At 40.7% G+C, this 16,929-nt stretch overlaps 1 protein-coding gene and 2 non-coding genes across 3 annotated transcripts in view; 1 reads left to right on the top strand and 2 right to left on the bottom strand.

Moving 5' to 3' along the window:
• Nucleotides 1-16,785, top strand: part of LOC135695178 (uncharacterized) — a 32,163-nt gene extending 15,378 nt beyond the window's left edge. Inside the window, exons 8-9 of the mRNA XM_089109844.1 lie at nucleotides 11,097-11,275; nucleotides 12,421-16,785. Of these exons, the coding sequence (XP_088965970.1) occupies nucleotides 11,097-11,275; nucleotides 12,421-14,588 (2,347 nt within the window). The 3' untranslated portion in view covers nucleotides 14,589-16,785. The remainder of the gene's footprint in view (nucleotides 1-11,096; nucleotides 11,276-12,420) is intronic.
• On the bottom strand, nucleotides 6,811-6,883 carry Trnar-acg (transfer RNA arginine (anticodon ACG)). Its single transcript has one exon. It is a non-coding gene; the product is annotated as a tRNA-Arg (tRNA).
• On the bottom strand, nucleotides 7,641-7,713 carry Trnar-acg (transfer RNA arginine (anticodon ACG)). The gene has a single exon. It is a non-coding gene; the product is annotated as a tRNA-Arg (tRNA).
• Nucleotides 16,786-16,929: the final 144 nt, after the last annotated feature.

Below are 16,929 nucleotides of genomic sequence, written 5' to 3'. Positions count from 1 at the left end.
TGTTGGGGTCGTGTGTGTTGGGGTTTTGTGTGAGGGGGTTTTGTGTGTTGGGGATGGCGTTAGTTCGTTCTTTGCTAATTTGCACCTAGGGTTGGGGGGGGGCTTGCGGGTCACTTGCTCGGTGTTTCGCGGGCCGGCGGTCCACTGGCTGGGCATGTCGCGGGCCGGCGGTCCACTGGCTGGGCGTGCCGCGGGCCGGCGGTCCACTGGCTGGGCGTGCCGCGGGCCGGCGGTCCACTGGCTCGGGCTGTCGCGGGCCGTCTCAATGTACTAAAATGCTACTATGCAAATAAGGGGCAAGCAACGGTGATCACGGTCGCAGCTACTTCGCCCCTGTTCGTGTGAGATCGGTTTAAAGGCGCCCTGCCAACGTCCCGCTCTTTTCTCCACTCGACCCCGTCCGTCGGTGGCAGTCTGGGATTTTGCTTCTTTTCTCCCTCTGTCTTGGTTTTCCTGGTCGAAAATCCTCAAAACAAACTTTTTTTCGGCGGAAGTTGCCTTGCTTGCGGACCTGATTGCCTCTCCAGAGAAAAGGTTACATCGGGTCGTTAAGCGTGTTAGGCTTTGTCAGCGAGGTCGTTAACCGCCACCTCTTTGTGCGGAGGGCAATTATCTCCGCAGAGTTGCTCTGCCAAGGCTCTGCTAATCACCCTCGATTTTTTTGGCACGAAAACGGTGCTGCGTCACGGCTCGCTTCTCCCTTCTGGATGGAAGTTTCGATTCGAAGTTTTGCGAATCAAAACCGGTCGAATGCGACACCTTTCTCCCAAAAACTCGAGACCGTACGAGCAAAAGTTATGATTGTCATGATTTTGCCCTGTACTGTAATGTACAGTACACCACTGTACGAATCCTTTGTGTTGGGGCTCTGGCTCGACCGTGATTGGTCGAAAGTTTGATCGTTATAAGTACTAAGAATGCGATCTCATTGTTTGAACTAGACGCTCATGCTTATCATGTTCGAATTTAGCTGTACTACTTTTTACATCAAGTGTCCCTTCGTTTTGCCATCTTTGTTTACATGGTGAAATCGAAAAAATAAATGTCAAACCCTCGAAAAACTTCTTCCCGATTTTTTTCAAAGGGGCGTTGGATTTAAATGAAAATCACACAGAAAACGAAAAATTAAGCTAACCAAATCCTGTACGAGTGGGGGTACGGGCCCCGCCATCCCCCATCATTGCAACAAAGAATTGACCGCTCAATAAAATCAACAAGAATTTCCTATCCACATGCACTTCACTGAGCATTCCAAACATACGATTGAAGTTAACACGGACGTAAAAATGCCGAAATTTTCGAAAATGAAACTTTACAAGAAAGTTTGTTTTGGTTGCGGACGATTCAGGATGTTTCCCTTCCTAATCAAACCATAGCATTGATGCGAGATCATTAAGTGGCAACCAGATTGTCAGTGCGGATCGTTAGCGATCATTAACCTTTCCTTCTGCAAAGCTCCGCGGTGAAAAACCAACTTTTTCGATTTGGTAAACTTGCTGCGTCATAGCTTACCCCGCCGTTGTTTTACGCATTATAAATCTGTTGACAGCATTTTTATATGATGGAAAAAACTTTCTTAGTCGTTTCGAAAACAAATTGGAAGCTTATCTTTACAATTTCATTTTGTTTGATTGCGAAGGATGCAGGACCTTTCCCTTCTTGATCAAACTATACAAATGAGGCGCGATCATTAAGCGTCAACCTGATTGTCAGTGCGGGTCGTTAGCGATACTTAGGTACCCATTAACCGTTCTTTCTTGAAAGAACCACTGTGGAAAGACAACTTTTCTGATTTGCTAAACTTGCTGCGTCATAGCTTGCCCCGGCGTTGTTTTAGGCATAAAAAATGACTAGACTTCATTTTCATGAAGCAAAAATTGCCTTTAGTCATTTCGAAAACAAACTGAAAGCTTATCTTTAAAAATATTTTTCCGTGATATTGGATGATGATTATGTTTACTTTGATACGTAAGGGCTATTCATTCTATTCACGGTCGCTTTTGAGAAGAAGGGCGATATCCACTCATAGAAAGGCCCTTAATTCAAGCCAAAGGGGCCATAAGCTTGGTGGCCCTCCTATGACTGCCCCGTATGCAGTGCAATTATCATAGACCAGTTTGGAATGGCTTCGAAATTGCTTTTTTGCCAAGTTGATTAATTAGTTTTGCTTAACTCACGTACCAATAATCCGTACAGTAACGTGGCTCCAACATTAAAGAGGATCATTTAGCCATGCGGACAACACTCTCGAGTTAAATCGTCCACTATCGACTGCAATGTGAAGGCAAGCTATAGAACAGCGGGGCAAATCACTTCGGCCCCACTGGCTTATAATCTACACTTATTGGCAGTTTTAAGAGCATTTTACGTTAGAAAGGATATACCATCAAAAAAGTGCCACTTGAATTCGAAATTCCATTCCAATTGAACTTTTTCAACGAAAATAAACCCCAATCATGCGAATTTATTTACCTTTGAACAAAAAATAGGAAGGGGTTATAGAAATTTTATCCTTTAATCATCAAATCGTCATTTACCAAAAGTTGCGTGGTGAGAGGTTTCAAAACCAACCCTTTTTTTAAAATGCCCTCCGATATTGTTCACCTGATGCCAAACGAGGACCCCGAAACATGAAATTAGCGCCCTTACGAAAAATTACTACTGTTAATCCAATTAAGGCGCGGTTAAAACTTATGAGGCGGAAATATAAAATTTTGTCTTCTCGAATAGGGAATTGCCATTGAGTGACATTTTCTAAACTAGCCACCAATTTCCAAAACTAATTCAAAGGGCCCTTCCAAAGAAGCATAATGGGGACCTGACTAATCGAAATTCTGCCTCCTATATTATTAAATTCGAAGTTACTAAAGCATATATCTTAAAGTTTTATTAAACAATAAGGGATTCGCAAAATCACCAACAATAAAGAACCCTGATAATCACTGATCCAATTAAAATTAAAAAAGCTTTTATAAAGATAAAGAATTATTTTTTAATTCAGCATAAAACAAAGAAATATTGCGGATATTCCCTACATTTAAAAAAGGACAAACCGTGGTATTCTCAGTAATAAACCACCCTCTCTAAAAAGTCTCTCAAAATTTATGGGCACTTGGCAAACGACAAAGCAATCCTTCACATCGACTCGCACTTCGTTAAATTAGCTCCAGATATCTGGGCACTTGGCACATACACAGCCATTATATCTATTATTGCTAATTATACATGAGGGAACAATGCTACTCAGGCCCTTGCAGTGCATGACATCAGGTCCAGATATCTGGGCACTTGGCACATACACAGCCATTATATCTATTATTGCTAATTATACATGAGGGAACAATGCTACTCAGGCCCTTGCAGTGCATGACATCAGGTCCAGATATCTGGGCACTTGGCACATACACAGCCATTATATCTATTATTGCTAATTATACATGAGGGAACAATGCTACTCAGGCCCTTGCAGTGCATGACATCAGGTCCAGATATCTGGGCACTTGGCACATACACAGCCATTATATCTATTATTGCTAATTATACATGAGGGAACAATGCTACTCAGGCCCTTGCAGTGCATGACATCAGGTCCAGATATCTGGGCTCTTGGCACATACACAGCCATTATATCTATTATTGCTAATTATACATGAGGGAACAATGCTACTCAGGCCCTTGCAGTGCATGACATCAGGTCCAGATATCTGGGCACTTGGCTCACAAGAGACATGTCAATCATATTTGCTGATAAACAACGTCTCCATTACAGTTATTTGACAAATTAATTTATTCATTGAGGCTTGGAGGATTCACCTACATTTATAGTCAGTACAGTAACAAGGCTCCCACATTAAACCAAATAATTTGGCTACGCTGACGAAGCATAGGAATTTAGATGGATTTCATATATCCATTATCGAGTAGATTTCTTAGGCTAAGGCTTAGATGCATCAAATAACACCTGCGCGGTGCATACGGTCCACACGAAACTCCAATTTTTTTATATTTAAAGCAATGACTGCATTAGACCTTACTCATACTTTTGAATCAAAAGGGTCCAAGGCCTTTTTTGATACGATTTTTTAAACTAACCAGAAACAACAAACAATACTGCCCAGACCCTTCCAGCGAAAGAGTTCTAATTCTTAATTACAATTTATCACATAAAATATGTCACAACTTCCATCACTTTATGGAAATATATTATAATCCTCCTAAAAGATTTTATTTAATGTCATTGTTATTTATTATTATAAAATAGAAATAAACTAGCCTTTCTTAGCGACCCCGCCAAAGCGGGGTCTTGCTTGGGTGGACCGCCGGCCCGCGACACACCGAGCCAGTGGACCGCCGCCCCGCGGCACGCCGAGCCAGTGGACCGCCCCCCGCAACACACCGAGCCAGTGACCCGCAAGCCCTCCCCAACCCGAGCTGCAAATTAGCAAAGAACGAACTAACGCCATCCCAAACACACAAAACCCCCCTCGCACAAAACCCCAACACACACGACCTGCCCCCCGCTGAGGCGTGCCCCCAACAGAGGCGTGGCTGCCGCCCAAAAGAGGCTCCCACCAAAAAGAGGCTGTGGCGTGCTCCCCCGCAGAGGCTGAGAGAACCACGCCCTCTGCCATCACAAAATTTTCCCTCAAAAAAATGTGCAAAAAACACTCGCGCTCCTACGCGATTTTTACTCGCACGACTGTCACTGGCGCTAGAGGGCGGGGAGCCTCCTCCTCCCCGTTTTCTGCTCCCCGCCCTCTAGCGCCAGTGACAGTCGTGCGAGTAAAAATCGCGTAGGAGCGCGAGTGTTTTTTGCACATTTTTTTGAGGGAAAATTTTGTGATGGCAGAGGGCGTGGTTCTCTCAGCCTCTGCGGGGGAGCACGCCACAGCCTCTTTTTGGTGGGAGCCTCTTTTGGGCGGCAGCCACGCCTCTGTTGGGGGCACGCCTCAGCGGGGGGCAGGTCGTGTGTGTTGGGGTTTTGTGCGAGGGGGGTTTTGTGTGTTTGGGATGGCGTTAGTTCGTTCTTTGCTAATTTGCAGCTCGGGTTGGGGAGGGCTTGCGGGTCACTGGCTCGGTGTGTTGCGGGGGGCGGTCCACTGGCTCGGCGTGCCGCGGGGCGGCGGTCCACTGGTCTCCTTCTAATTCCACATCATCCTCATAATCATTGTCATCAATGGAGTACACTTCTTCGCCGTCACATGTTCACTCAGAGCCACGCTCTCAGCTTGTTTCCAGCCAGGGTAACTTTCATCCACAAAAGCTGAGCACTTTAGACTTTTGTTGTTCCATCAGGCCCTATTTGATATTGCGAAAGCACATAAAATACCAGACTTTTTAATTATAAACTTGGACAAAACAACCCTTCAATTTTGTAAGGGGGAAAATCGATTCCCATAACAAATTCGACAGACAGAAGACAAATAACGGGCACGTTTGCAATAAGCTTAAGTGGAAACTTCTTGCCGACGCAGCTGATTTATCAAGGGAAAACTGAACGTTGTCATCCGGACTACACCTTTCCAAGGGAATTTCACATCACACACACTGAAAACCATTGGCCCAATGAAGAAAAATCCAAAGAAATGGTGCTGAAAATTTTAATGCCATATGTAGAAAAGTAGAGAAGAGCTACAACTGAGAAAAAATCAAGAGTGGCTTTGCTAGCCGATGTTTTCAAGGGCCAATGGACTGAAGATGTAAAGCAGTTGGTGCTTAAAAATAACGGAAAGTTGGTTCCAGTTGTTGGGGATTTCCAATTTCCTGCTATGCCTAACAGTTTATTTTATGGATTTAAGCGCTTAGGTTAATCACGTATGAGTTACTGTTTTGGTATTTGGTATTGACGCAAATGCCTCACTTTGGTAGCGAGGCGCATTAGCTGACTCATATACATTTATAGTTGTAGTTTTATCATTGGTTAGCGTATATAATATTCTAGTATTTAATTGGTTCCTTTTTTATTGTTGCACAGAATACGTAGTTCGTTGACCTTATTTGGAAAGCACATGGTATGATGTAAAAGGAATGTGATGCCAGACTGTAGGGTCATTGAGTAGAAACGAGCTTGAAGTAGAGTTGTAACAAAATAAATGAAATTAAGAGCAGCTAACGGAAATCAGAGGTTTTTCTTCATCGACTTCTACGAATGTCTATGAGATAGAAGATAAGAAATTTAGAAGGTTTCTTAACACCAGTGCCAAAAAACATGACCCATATTTACCAGCCCCTTGATCTGACAGTGAACAGAAGCTGCAAGGCATTTCTCCGTAAAAAGTCCCAAAACTGGTTTGCAGAACAAGTCCAGCAGCAAAATCAAAATGGTTGAAAAACAGAACAAGGCAAAATAGTCTTGAAAATCAGTATTTTAAAGCCGATCCAGGCAAAGTGGTTGACATATTTTTATGACCGCATGCCAAACCGACCAGATATAACAGTTAAAGGGTTTAACAGGGCTGAGATTATAGATTTCTTAGCAAAAGAGTGCCAGTATGAAGACCCATTCTTATATAACGGATACTTTTAGTCAAGAGAAACGTTTAAAAATGAAATTTCTTTTGCACTGAATTGTTGTATCATCCTGTCTACTTTCTCGTGTGCGCGAATTGAAGACTGCGCAAAAATATGAAAGATCTGTGCGCGAATTTAAAATGCGCGAATTCAAGTACGCGCGAACTATAATATACACCACAAAATTTAATGCACCTAGGGTATTCGCTTCACCAAAACCTGCTGTGCCGTTGGATTGTTCATATGCATTGTAACATCCAGTAACCCAAGGGTAACCAGTGTAACCGGATAGGCCAAAAACGACCCTGCCAGGACTCGAACCTGGAATCTCCTGATCCGTAGTCAGGCGCCTTATCCATTGGGCCACAGGGCCATATATTCTTAGCGCACCTTGCAAATCATCTAAAAGTGCATTATTCCAATAGTTGAATAATGACATTATAAAGACAACTAGCCCCCCTACGACTGACTAGCCGGGAGCCGCAACCCTTCCTTTTTTAGGCTCCCCCTTTCCTAGCGATAGTCACAGGAGTGTGAATTTAATTCACACAGGAGTGCAAGCAATTTTTAATCACGTGACCTCTTTTAATTTGAGAATCGAGGTTAATGGCACTACTGTTTTTCAAAGGCTAATCTGAATATTCTACAGTAGGGCCACCGGCTGCTCGTGTAGCGTGCGTCGTAGGGGGCTAGTCTTCCGTTCATCGAAATGTATATACATTTTGCAAGCCCTTCGTTTTGCCAATAAATATTCCCGTAGACTGTGATTATAAATGTTAATATCCCACAGTAGGACCATTGGGTGTCCGCGTAGCGGGCTTCGTAGGAGGGGGGGGGGGGGTAGTCTTCCGTTGATTGAAAGGATCAATTTGCCACATTGCGTTTGTAATATTGAGGCATGGTTGAAAAAATTTTCAAAACATTTTGCAAGCTCGTGTCTATTTGTGGTCCTCATTTAAATATGAAAGCTCTGTGTGCGAATTCAAGTACGCGCGAATTACAATACACCACAAAATTTAATACACCTAAGGTATTCACTTCACCCAAACCTGCTGTGCCGTTTGGTTGTTCATGTGCATTGTAACATCCAGTAACCCGAGGGTAACCAGGGTAACCGGAAAGATAAAAAACGACCCTGCCAGGACTCGAACCTGGAATCTCCTGATCCGTAGTCAGGCGCCTTATCCATTGGGCCACAGGGCCATGTATTTTTAGCGCACCTTGCAAATCATCTAAAAGTGCATTATTCTAATAGTTGAATAAAGACATTATAAAGACAATGTGGTGGTTTTCATTGTTATACCTTCTGTTAATACATATTGCTCTTAAACTAAGGCTCTGTTAAAGGCAGTTTGTCGCGCTGTTCATTTTGTTGAATTTCGAGGGTCCTCGAAATTAGAGAAGCGTGACAAATTAGAACAACTCATCCTTTGTTACGAAATGAAAACTCACTGAAATATAAATTTTATTCTTTGTTTTGATGAACCAATGAACGGCGCAACGCACTGTCTTAAATGCATATTATTAAAAGTGGATTTCGCAGGGCCAAACGCTAATAGACACCAATCTTTCTCAGTGAAACCATTTTTCAACTATGGCAAAAGTAGACCTACTCTAATTTAAAAGGTGTTTCTATTCATCTTCCTCTTTGCTCTTCCTTCTCTGCTTCTGTTTCTCTGCTTCTGTTTCTCTGCTTCTGTTTCTCTGCTTCTGTTTCTCTGCTTCTGTTTCTCTGCTTCTGTTTCTCTGCTTCTGTTTCTCTGCTTCTGTTTCTCTGCTTCTGTTTCTCTGCTTCTGTTTCTCTGCTTCTGTTTCTCTGCTTCTGTTTCTCTGCTTCTGTTTCTCTGCTTCTGTTTCTCTGCTTCTGTTTCTCTGCTTCTGTTTCTCTGCTTCTGTTTCTCTGCTTCTGTTTCTCTGCTTCTGTTTCTCTGCTTCTGTTTCTCTGCTTCTGTTTCTCTGCTTCTGTTTGCAAAAGTAAATATGCAGATGACCATGAACACCCTTGTCTTTTGATTTAGTTAAAGCCACTGCCTTGGCATCCTTTTCATTTGCTGGCTCTCTGTAACAAGCAAAACGTCTCCGATAATAGGTGTCCAATCATTGGAGTAGGCATGGTAGCCTCTTAAAAATGCATTGAACTCAAAATACGCAAGATTTTCAGCACCTGCTTGCGATGCCATTTTGAAACGAAAGACCTTTCTAAAATGAAGTTTGTTTTCTTAATGTGACCTAGCGCCTAATGGAACACAGTAATAAGGAGTAAAGACTAAACTAAACAGAGCTGCTCTAAATATGATAACTATTTTGAAATGAATATAAGCGAAATTTAATCTGGGCGGGATGTGGGAAGAACCTTGCCGGATATCAGCAGTGATGCAATGACTGTAAACCAAAATACTCACGACCAGTACTTTACACTCTTTATTATAAGAAATTCTCTACAAGAAACTCGAGTACTAAAGCTGTTGAATTCAACAATTTTACTGTTACAGTATTTCTTCGCCATGGCTACACGCTTGGGTCAGTAGCGCAAGTTTTTATCTCTTGAAGAAAAAGTCCAGCAAATAACGTTCAAAAAGGAACACAGATCTATCGGTATACGTCAAAGTTTCAGGCATATTGAAAATAGAAAGTGAGATTATGAAATCTTGGGAGTCCAACGAAAGTTCAGCAAACGCTAAGAAGTCAGGACCTGCAGAATTTGCTGATGTAAATAAAGCTGTTTTGACTTGTTTTGCCGGGTAAAGGGATCAAACATTCCTATTAGCGGACCAATGATCCAAGAAGAAGCCAAAGCTATTGCAAACTGTTTAGGGTCAAACACGTTTAAGGCCTCCAATGGGCAATATGGTTGGATAAATGGAAAAAACATTACTATTTCAACAACGAAAAAGCATGGATGAATTCAAAGCTCATGGAAAGGATTTTGCATCGACTCAACAGAAAACCTGTGACAGAGCCAAGAAAGATTCTCCTTTTCATTGGCAATGTACCATGTCATCCCCCTGAGCTAGAAGGGATGTTTTCAAAGTAACTGTTAAGTTCTTCCCAAAGAGTACGACTTCGCGTTTACAACCCCTAGATGCTGGAATAATAAAGAACTTAAAGTTTCATTATCATCATTTTCTGTTGCAACATATTCTGGCTCGCATCAATGAAAATTGCTCTGCTACAAATGTTGTGAGATCAATAAATGTATTACAGGCCATAAAATGGGCTGTAGATGCATGGGCACACGTAAAACAAGAAACAAACAATAAAAACTGTTTTCGCTTATGCGGGTTTTCAGTCAGCACTCTCCAGGAGCAAATTGAAGATCATGATCCGTTCAGCGATCTTGATGGTATGGTACAGCAAATAGACAAATAATCACGGCTAAAGAATCCCTGAATGCAAATGAAACGGTTCCATTCACCCATTGTTGAGTTGACACTGATAATGGAAATTGGAGAGAAGAACTCCAAGACAGTGTCATAAAAGCAGCAAGGAGAAATACGGAAACAGCAGAACAGGCTGAAATCCAGGAAATAAGTTCTGACGAAGAAAACCTCGATTTTGACCCCATTGTGAAAGAGCCAAATATAAAAAATTTTGGGCAGGCAATACAAGTAGTTGATGACCTGCAGGATTTCGCGATGTTAAGGGATGACACTGATTTGCTTGATGCAATTAATTCTGTCGCAGCAAAGTTAAAAATACGCAAGTTAGCAAAACTGAGGCAAAAGACAATTATAATTTTTTTACGAAAGGTTGTATTTCTTATAATTAAATGATCACTTCAATTATTGCATTCCACTTTCAAGGGACCACTGGACAGGTTAATAGAAGTAAAGTTTTTAGTAGTAACGAGTTGAAATTTTTGTCTGCACAAAACATTTTCGGCAAAACATTTCACTTTAGTATCCACTGTAGTATCCCGGGCTAGAATTGTTCCTTTCTTCCTCAGTGTTGTTATTTTCTTAACGTGTTTCTTCAAAGCTCTTGTACGTCCAGTGTTAAAAAAAGATGACACCTCCATACAGCGGAAAACCTCTATACAATGGACAATAACATTGGTCACACTGGTGTCCGTTATATGGAGGTTCCACTGTAATTCTCTCAATACACCGGGGGACCACTGTAAATAGAAAGGGTCACAGAACACAAACCTGTAGTGACCCATACCAATCCTACCACATTTTGTGTTGCTGGTCGCCTTATCCTTGAACATTTCATTCGCCTTTTCCAAAACTTCTTTTCTGAAAGCTTCTGTTACATTCTGAAAGCTTCTCTTTCAGTAGGTCTGGCAATAGCTAGCATAAGATCAAAAGGGTGATTTCTTATGGATGTTAAAATCATTTTTCATCAAGAATGTTTGCCGAAGCGTGACTAACCATTAATGAAACACATACTGCCTGAATGTTGTTGTGTTGTTGTTAAAATATTCAAACAACATTGAGCTGTTACTTTAGGACTTTTCTTTCGCGCCCAACAGCAGTGAAACAGCCATTAACCTGGGAACAGGCTTGTGTTACGAGCATTGGCGCTAGAAAATCTTAACATTACGACGTTCCTGGCTTTATTCCTTCTACTTCTTCTTTTTACAGATATCCAATGGAATCAGACGAGTTTTACAACCAACTTCTTCCTTATCTTCATAACAACACAAGGCAGTTTATCCGAGAGCTGATAAGTTTTGCCAGTTCACCCTATGACATGCGCACTTACGACTCGAGGGTCGTGCATGTCTCCTCCACAGCACAGCCCGCGCCTACACCAACCACAGGTTTGTTGAATAAGATTTTACCAGCGTAGCTGTACCTTAGATACATGATCATACTCTCATTCCATTCCACTCTTATAAGGTTATTTCAGATTAGTCAAAGTAATATATTGTAGGCCGTAAAAGGAAGTACTCCATTGTTTGAATTCAATTGCAATCTCACTGACTGCTCTTGAAGACCAAGGTCCCTAATGACTGACTGTACAAGCAATTTGCTAACAGGAGCAGTCTAAGCATGTTAAAAAACAAATCAATCTTCCAGTTAGCTCTGGTACTGGCAAACATACTTTCTTTCCTGTTAACATTTGGGGGTAATTTCGCCATAGGGGTCAAGGGAAAAAGCGTAGACGCGATGAATAGACAAGGCTAATTTTTAAGCACCGAACATAAAAAAAAACATACGGCCAAAATCTACCATGAGATTATAACTCTCAAAAATAACACTGAATCCTCTGCTTGGCCGTGTAAGAAACATAACAAATATAATAAAATATTTAAGTCTAAATATTACCTTACCTCTTGTACTGATTAAAAAGCAATTTTGCCGAGAACCTAAAATTCCTTGCTTTTGTTCCCTTTCGCCCGTAAGTGTCCGAATTTTGTCCCGTCTACTGGGATGATACTCTCAGCGAGATATTTTCAACTTATGCTCATATTGAAAAATTTCATCTCACTTGCTGAAAAGAAAGTTTAAGTTGCAGTCAAATTTGCGAATAAAAGCAATGTAGATCATTCTTTATATTTCGAAATGGCGGTCGTAACCAAGCTGGCGTATGGGCAATCTTGTTCCTTAAGACAATCAATAACGAGTTTGTTGAATGTATATAAAAGTAAGAAAAATGTGCATAAAAATTTACAAGAACTCAATTTGTTTAGGCTCGTGGAACCAGTTTGCTCTCAGACTTGTTCAATTCTCACTTCTTGAACAAGTCTCTTTGTGCTTTCCTTGTTACCAATTGAGAGTGAGATGACTTCCTTCCCATCAACACACGCTCACTCCTCCGAAGGGACGTCCACTCTTCTCTGTCATACGTAAGAAGGAAAGCAAAAGAGATTAGTTCAGCGAGTTAAATTTGGAAAAGTTTGCCCTCGGGATTGTTCTGATCTTAAACTTATTCTCATCTAATGACTCTGCCTTTTTTTACCAGCCCTTGAAGAGCGCGTGGGAGAAAGTCAGTCCTCAAACATTGAAACATCACGGAGAGAAAATTCAAATTCCATCTGTCGTCCTACAAGCCAAGAAGAGCTTGCACATAGGCCAAATAATTTTGTTTCGAATGCTACGTGTAGTGCAGATCAGAATGCTGTCGATAGAACTATTAAAACAAGTAAAAGAAAGGAGTATAAAGAAAAGCGATCAGCTACCCTGCATCACTCGATTTCAGATTCTTGGTCTTCGGGTGACGAAATCTCGCCAAGATTTGCAAGCAAACGTTACTGGAGGCACAGATCTCGAGAGAACATATCTCGCTCACGGTCTCGGTCAAGGCATAGGGACGATGAACGCATTTCATCGCAAAAATCGAAGGATAGAGATGGAAAATATCATAGAAAACATTCAAGATCTAGCTCAAAAACAGATGGAGAATATACAAAAAGGAGCTCTAGATCTTCTCGTTCCCGGTCAAAGGAGCGCAACAGATCTGCACGACCGTTGCGATCTGAGAGAGAGTATGTTGAAAGAAGAGACGACAGGCTCCGCAACCGCTCAAGGTCAAGGAATTCATCTGCTTTCGTCAAAATAAGATCTGACTCATCGGGTTCCAAGAACAGTAGGGAAAAGCGAACGTCGCGATCAAGATCTAGAGAACGAGGACGAAAACGTGGTAATAAAGATCAGCAGAAAGATTCTCGTAGGCAATCAAGATCTAGGAAATCTCGATCTGGGTCACGGGTACCTGAGAATTCTAATGCATCATTTTCAGATGTCAGTGATTTTCATGATAAAAATACAATGGAAGCTAACCACGCAAAAAATGCTACAGAGGCTATCTTCATAACAATAAATAATGGAAATGATCATAGCAGAACGTTAAGCTCTAGTTCACCAGTAAAATTGACCTCTAAAGCTGTGTCCACCTCTGTTCGTAGCAAGGTAGTGAAGATAAAGCGAAAACCAAAAAGAGGTTATTACCAACAAGTTGCTAACTCTTTAGGTAGTGAAACTGAAGATCATTGTCATTCAGATTCAGTTAGTTCGGTAAATACAGACATCATTGAGGTAGCTGTGTGTCGAGATACGGACTGTTGCATAAAGACATGTGACCCGGGCTCTTCCAGCAGGGGTGGTTTGATGTCTGAGCCTGTAGATCACTTAGAGAAGGAAACATTTAATCCGGATACTAAAGTTGCCGATGCAATTACTGTCAGTGAGCACGTCAGTACGAGGAAAGATGCGGAGGAGGATGAGCCTGAAGCTGGTATTGAAATAAGAGTAGCAGAAGCTAGTAATGGGCCTAAGTCAAAGAGGAGAGTGTTTTATCCGGATCCCAAAAAAGCCAATGTGAATGATTTCGGTGAATCTAAGAACAAAGGGAAAGATAATGAGGTTACAATGATTGAAGTCGAGATGGAAACGGGTGGAAGGAATACCAGATTTGAGCTGCAGAAAAATAAGTCAAAGAATACTTGTAGTTATCAATTTAGCGAACCGGAAAGCAAAGAAGTGGGTTTACGGGAATTCATGCCCGAACCTGTGTTGAAAAATGATAAAATATCAACTGGGACAAAGTCAGAAATACAGAGCGATTTGAACCTGAATGGTAGATATGGCAGTAGGAATGCTTCTGATGAACCTGAAGATAGAGAGAAAATGATTCAGGACATTGTGTTGGAATCTGTGACTAGGAAAAAAGGGTCATGTGAGGTTTCATTTGATCCGGATCTTAAAGATAGTGGGAGAAACACTGTTGATGAACCGGAAAGCAATGAAAAAGAGCTTGATGAAATTGTACGGAAAAAATTTACCATGAATTATGCGGAAGGGATGGAGAACGGGTTTGGATCGCAAAGCAAAATGGGTGATCGGGACTTTGAAACTTCAAGTAGGAATGATAATAATGAACTAGCGTTGGGACAGTACATAGAGTCTAAGGGCTCCGTGAATTTAGATGAAAAACTAGATAGAAAACAAGCTCGAGAAACAGAATCTCAGGAGCCTGCTGTTTCCGGGACGTTGAGTCCAACTATTCCAGTGTATAACACAAGTGCGTACTCTGATCCGGTTAAGTCGACGAACGATACCGAGCCTCAGGCAAGCGGGACTGACATTGATCGGAAGGCCAATGCAAATACCAAAGTTGAAATAGTTTATTGATCTGTTGGGTCTTTATTATTGTTTGCAAAACCTTGTTCCAAGAAAAAAAATATTCTTTTGTCGTACAAAAGCGGTTTGTGTAGATATAATCATAATTTTTTACTCATACTTGTTAGATAACATTTAGCTATATGGATCGTAAACCTTTGGATAATAAGAATACAATTTACATAGAGAGAAAAAAATTTCCCCATCATGTCATAAGAAACTTCTTTGATTTTACATCGAGAATGACACAATTCGTAGTTTATAATGGTTCTGTTTTAAATTACCGTAGATGAAGTATATTGATGAAGAATTTCTGGCAAAAAGCTTTTTCTTACCAAGGGGTAAGATCGGAAGATCGGGGGGGGGGGCTGTGAAGGGCGATTACCTTTTGTTATCTAACTGAGATGTGATACCTTTTTTATCTAACCGAGGTATGATTGGACACCTCACCCCACCACCCCCCTGATAGTCATTATCCGCTCATAGTCATTAGATATTTATATAGGTTTTCAAGATGTTTTTACGCTCATTGTAATTTAGAAATTGCCTACTTTTGACATTTGAAAAATAAACTGACGCAAGTTTTTAAAACAAAAAATATAAAAGTTGAGGTTTTAGTCAGTGGTTTTAAAGCAGTCTCGAATAGGTGAAATTGGCCTAAAAATCTAGCATAAGCTGTAGAGCAACTGAAACGCCTTTCTTCCCTACCTAGGTGAGCTATGTTTTTTAATTGGTTTCATATCTGTAATATTTCTCTGGGTTGCATAAATATATTATAAAAAGTTGCTCAACTCAGTGAATGAGTATTGGCATTATTGCAATATAAACAATGGACTAACTATTGTTCTGCTGTAAAAGAATCAATCACTGAATTAGGTTTACATTTATGGCCTCCAGACTCTGGGTTTGGAAGTGAGGTTAGATGCCTAATGTTGAATACCAGGTACTTTTATTTATTTTTCATTAACTATTTTTCTAAAGTAGTCTTTAAGACACTGAGAAGCTTTGCCTATCGAGCAAACATGAGAGCTTTGTAGCTGCATTTTTTGTACTCTAATGAATATAAAAAACTTTCTTTGGGGCCTTTAAAACCTAAAATATCATATTCATGAAAAGCTTTGTCTACCGGAACTTTTTCATTTATCTTACCAAAGTTTTGTCTATTTGTAACTTAGACAATCTGTTTGAAGCAGAATATGAGTTGATACTGCGTGACGTTTTTGTTTGTTGTGTAAGCTACAAAAATTTTGATATAAATGAATGTTTGTAACTTTCATCTTCACTAATATTTTCGATATGATGCTAAAGGATCAAAAAACTCTCCCAAGATCTGCTCTACAATTTTTGATGATCCAGCATGCTGGCCAACGACTCAGCAAACATGGGCAACATGTGCAAATGTGAATTCAAATTTATGATCAAGTCTTTGGTCGCTTCGCCGAAACTTTAAAGGCCCTTGCGCAACCGGCATGCTTTGTGAATATATTTCGAAGCCGGCCTAATATCGTATTACATGAAAATACCAAACACAGTCTATTTCTCGACGTCGCGTAATGCAAAGCATGCTGGTTGTGCGAAGGCCTTTATATAATGCAAAATAATGCAAATACTTCTTCATCCTATCTCAAGAGAATAACACTAGTTAATTCAGGCTGTATATTCAGACTTTTTTCAAAAAGACAAAAGCTACCGTCTCCCGCTGACTCGATAACTCCAAGTCCCTATTCACTAGTAGCTGATGCTGTTCTCGCTCCTAAAATATATCTTTCAGTTTGCGCTTTGAGCACGATGGACTCTTTCCCTTCAGCGAAACTCTTTTATGGGTACAGTAAATACCGAATTTCTTTTAATGAACATCGCCTTTAATAAACACCACCGTCTTTTAAACGCCGCATCTTCAAAAGCGGCGTTAATTAGAAAACACACCAAAAAAGTAACGAATAGTTTATACGCTTACTTTAAGAAAGCTATGAAATTTGTTATGTCATAGAGACGAAGACTCTGAAGGAGACCGGGATTGACATTCCTTGACATTTGCATAACGTGAACACATCTTCTGTGAGCTAAAAAATTTTCACACAACCTTTATGTGTTTTCGGGAAAAGGAACCATTGTTCTAAGTCTGTTTTTATCTTTCTTCGTCGCATTTTTCTTGTCATTTTTCACTTAAAAAAATTTTCATTTTGTATTTAACGCCGCCCTCTGATAAACGCCGCCCTCTGATAAACGTTGTTCTTTTGTTGGATATTTTAGAAAGGGTTATTCAATAAAATTGTAAATGAATCGAACCTGAAATTCAAGAAAAATCGACAAAACGACCTTTCTTTATGACAGCTTGAAGATGATTTCTCTG

The sequence above is a fragment of the Rhopilema esculentum genome, chromosome 8, assembly GCF_057945365.1.
Source record: "Rhopilema esculentum isolate cy_ngs chromosome 8, ASM5794536v1, whole genome shotgun sequence".
NCBI classification, from domain to species: domain Eukaryota; kingdom Metazoa; phylum Cnidaria; class Scyphozoa; order Rhizostomeae; family Rhizostomatidae; genus Rhopilema; species Rhopilema esculentum.
This window is presented reverse-complemented; position numbering and strand designations above follow the sequence as displayed.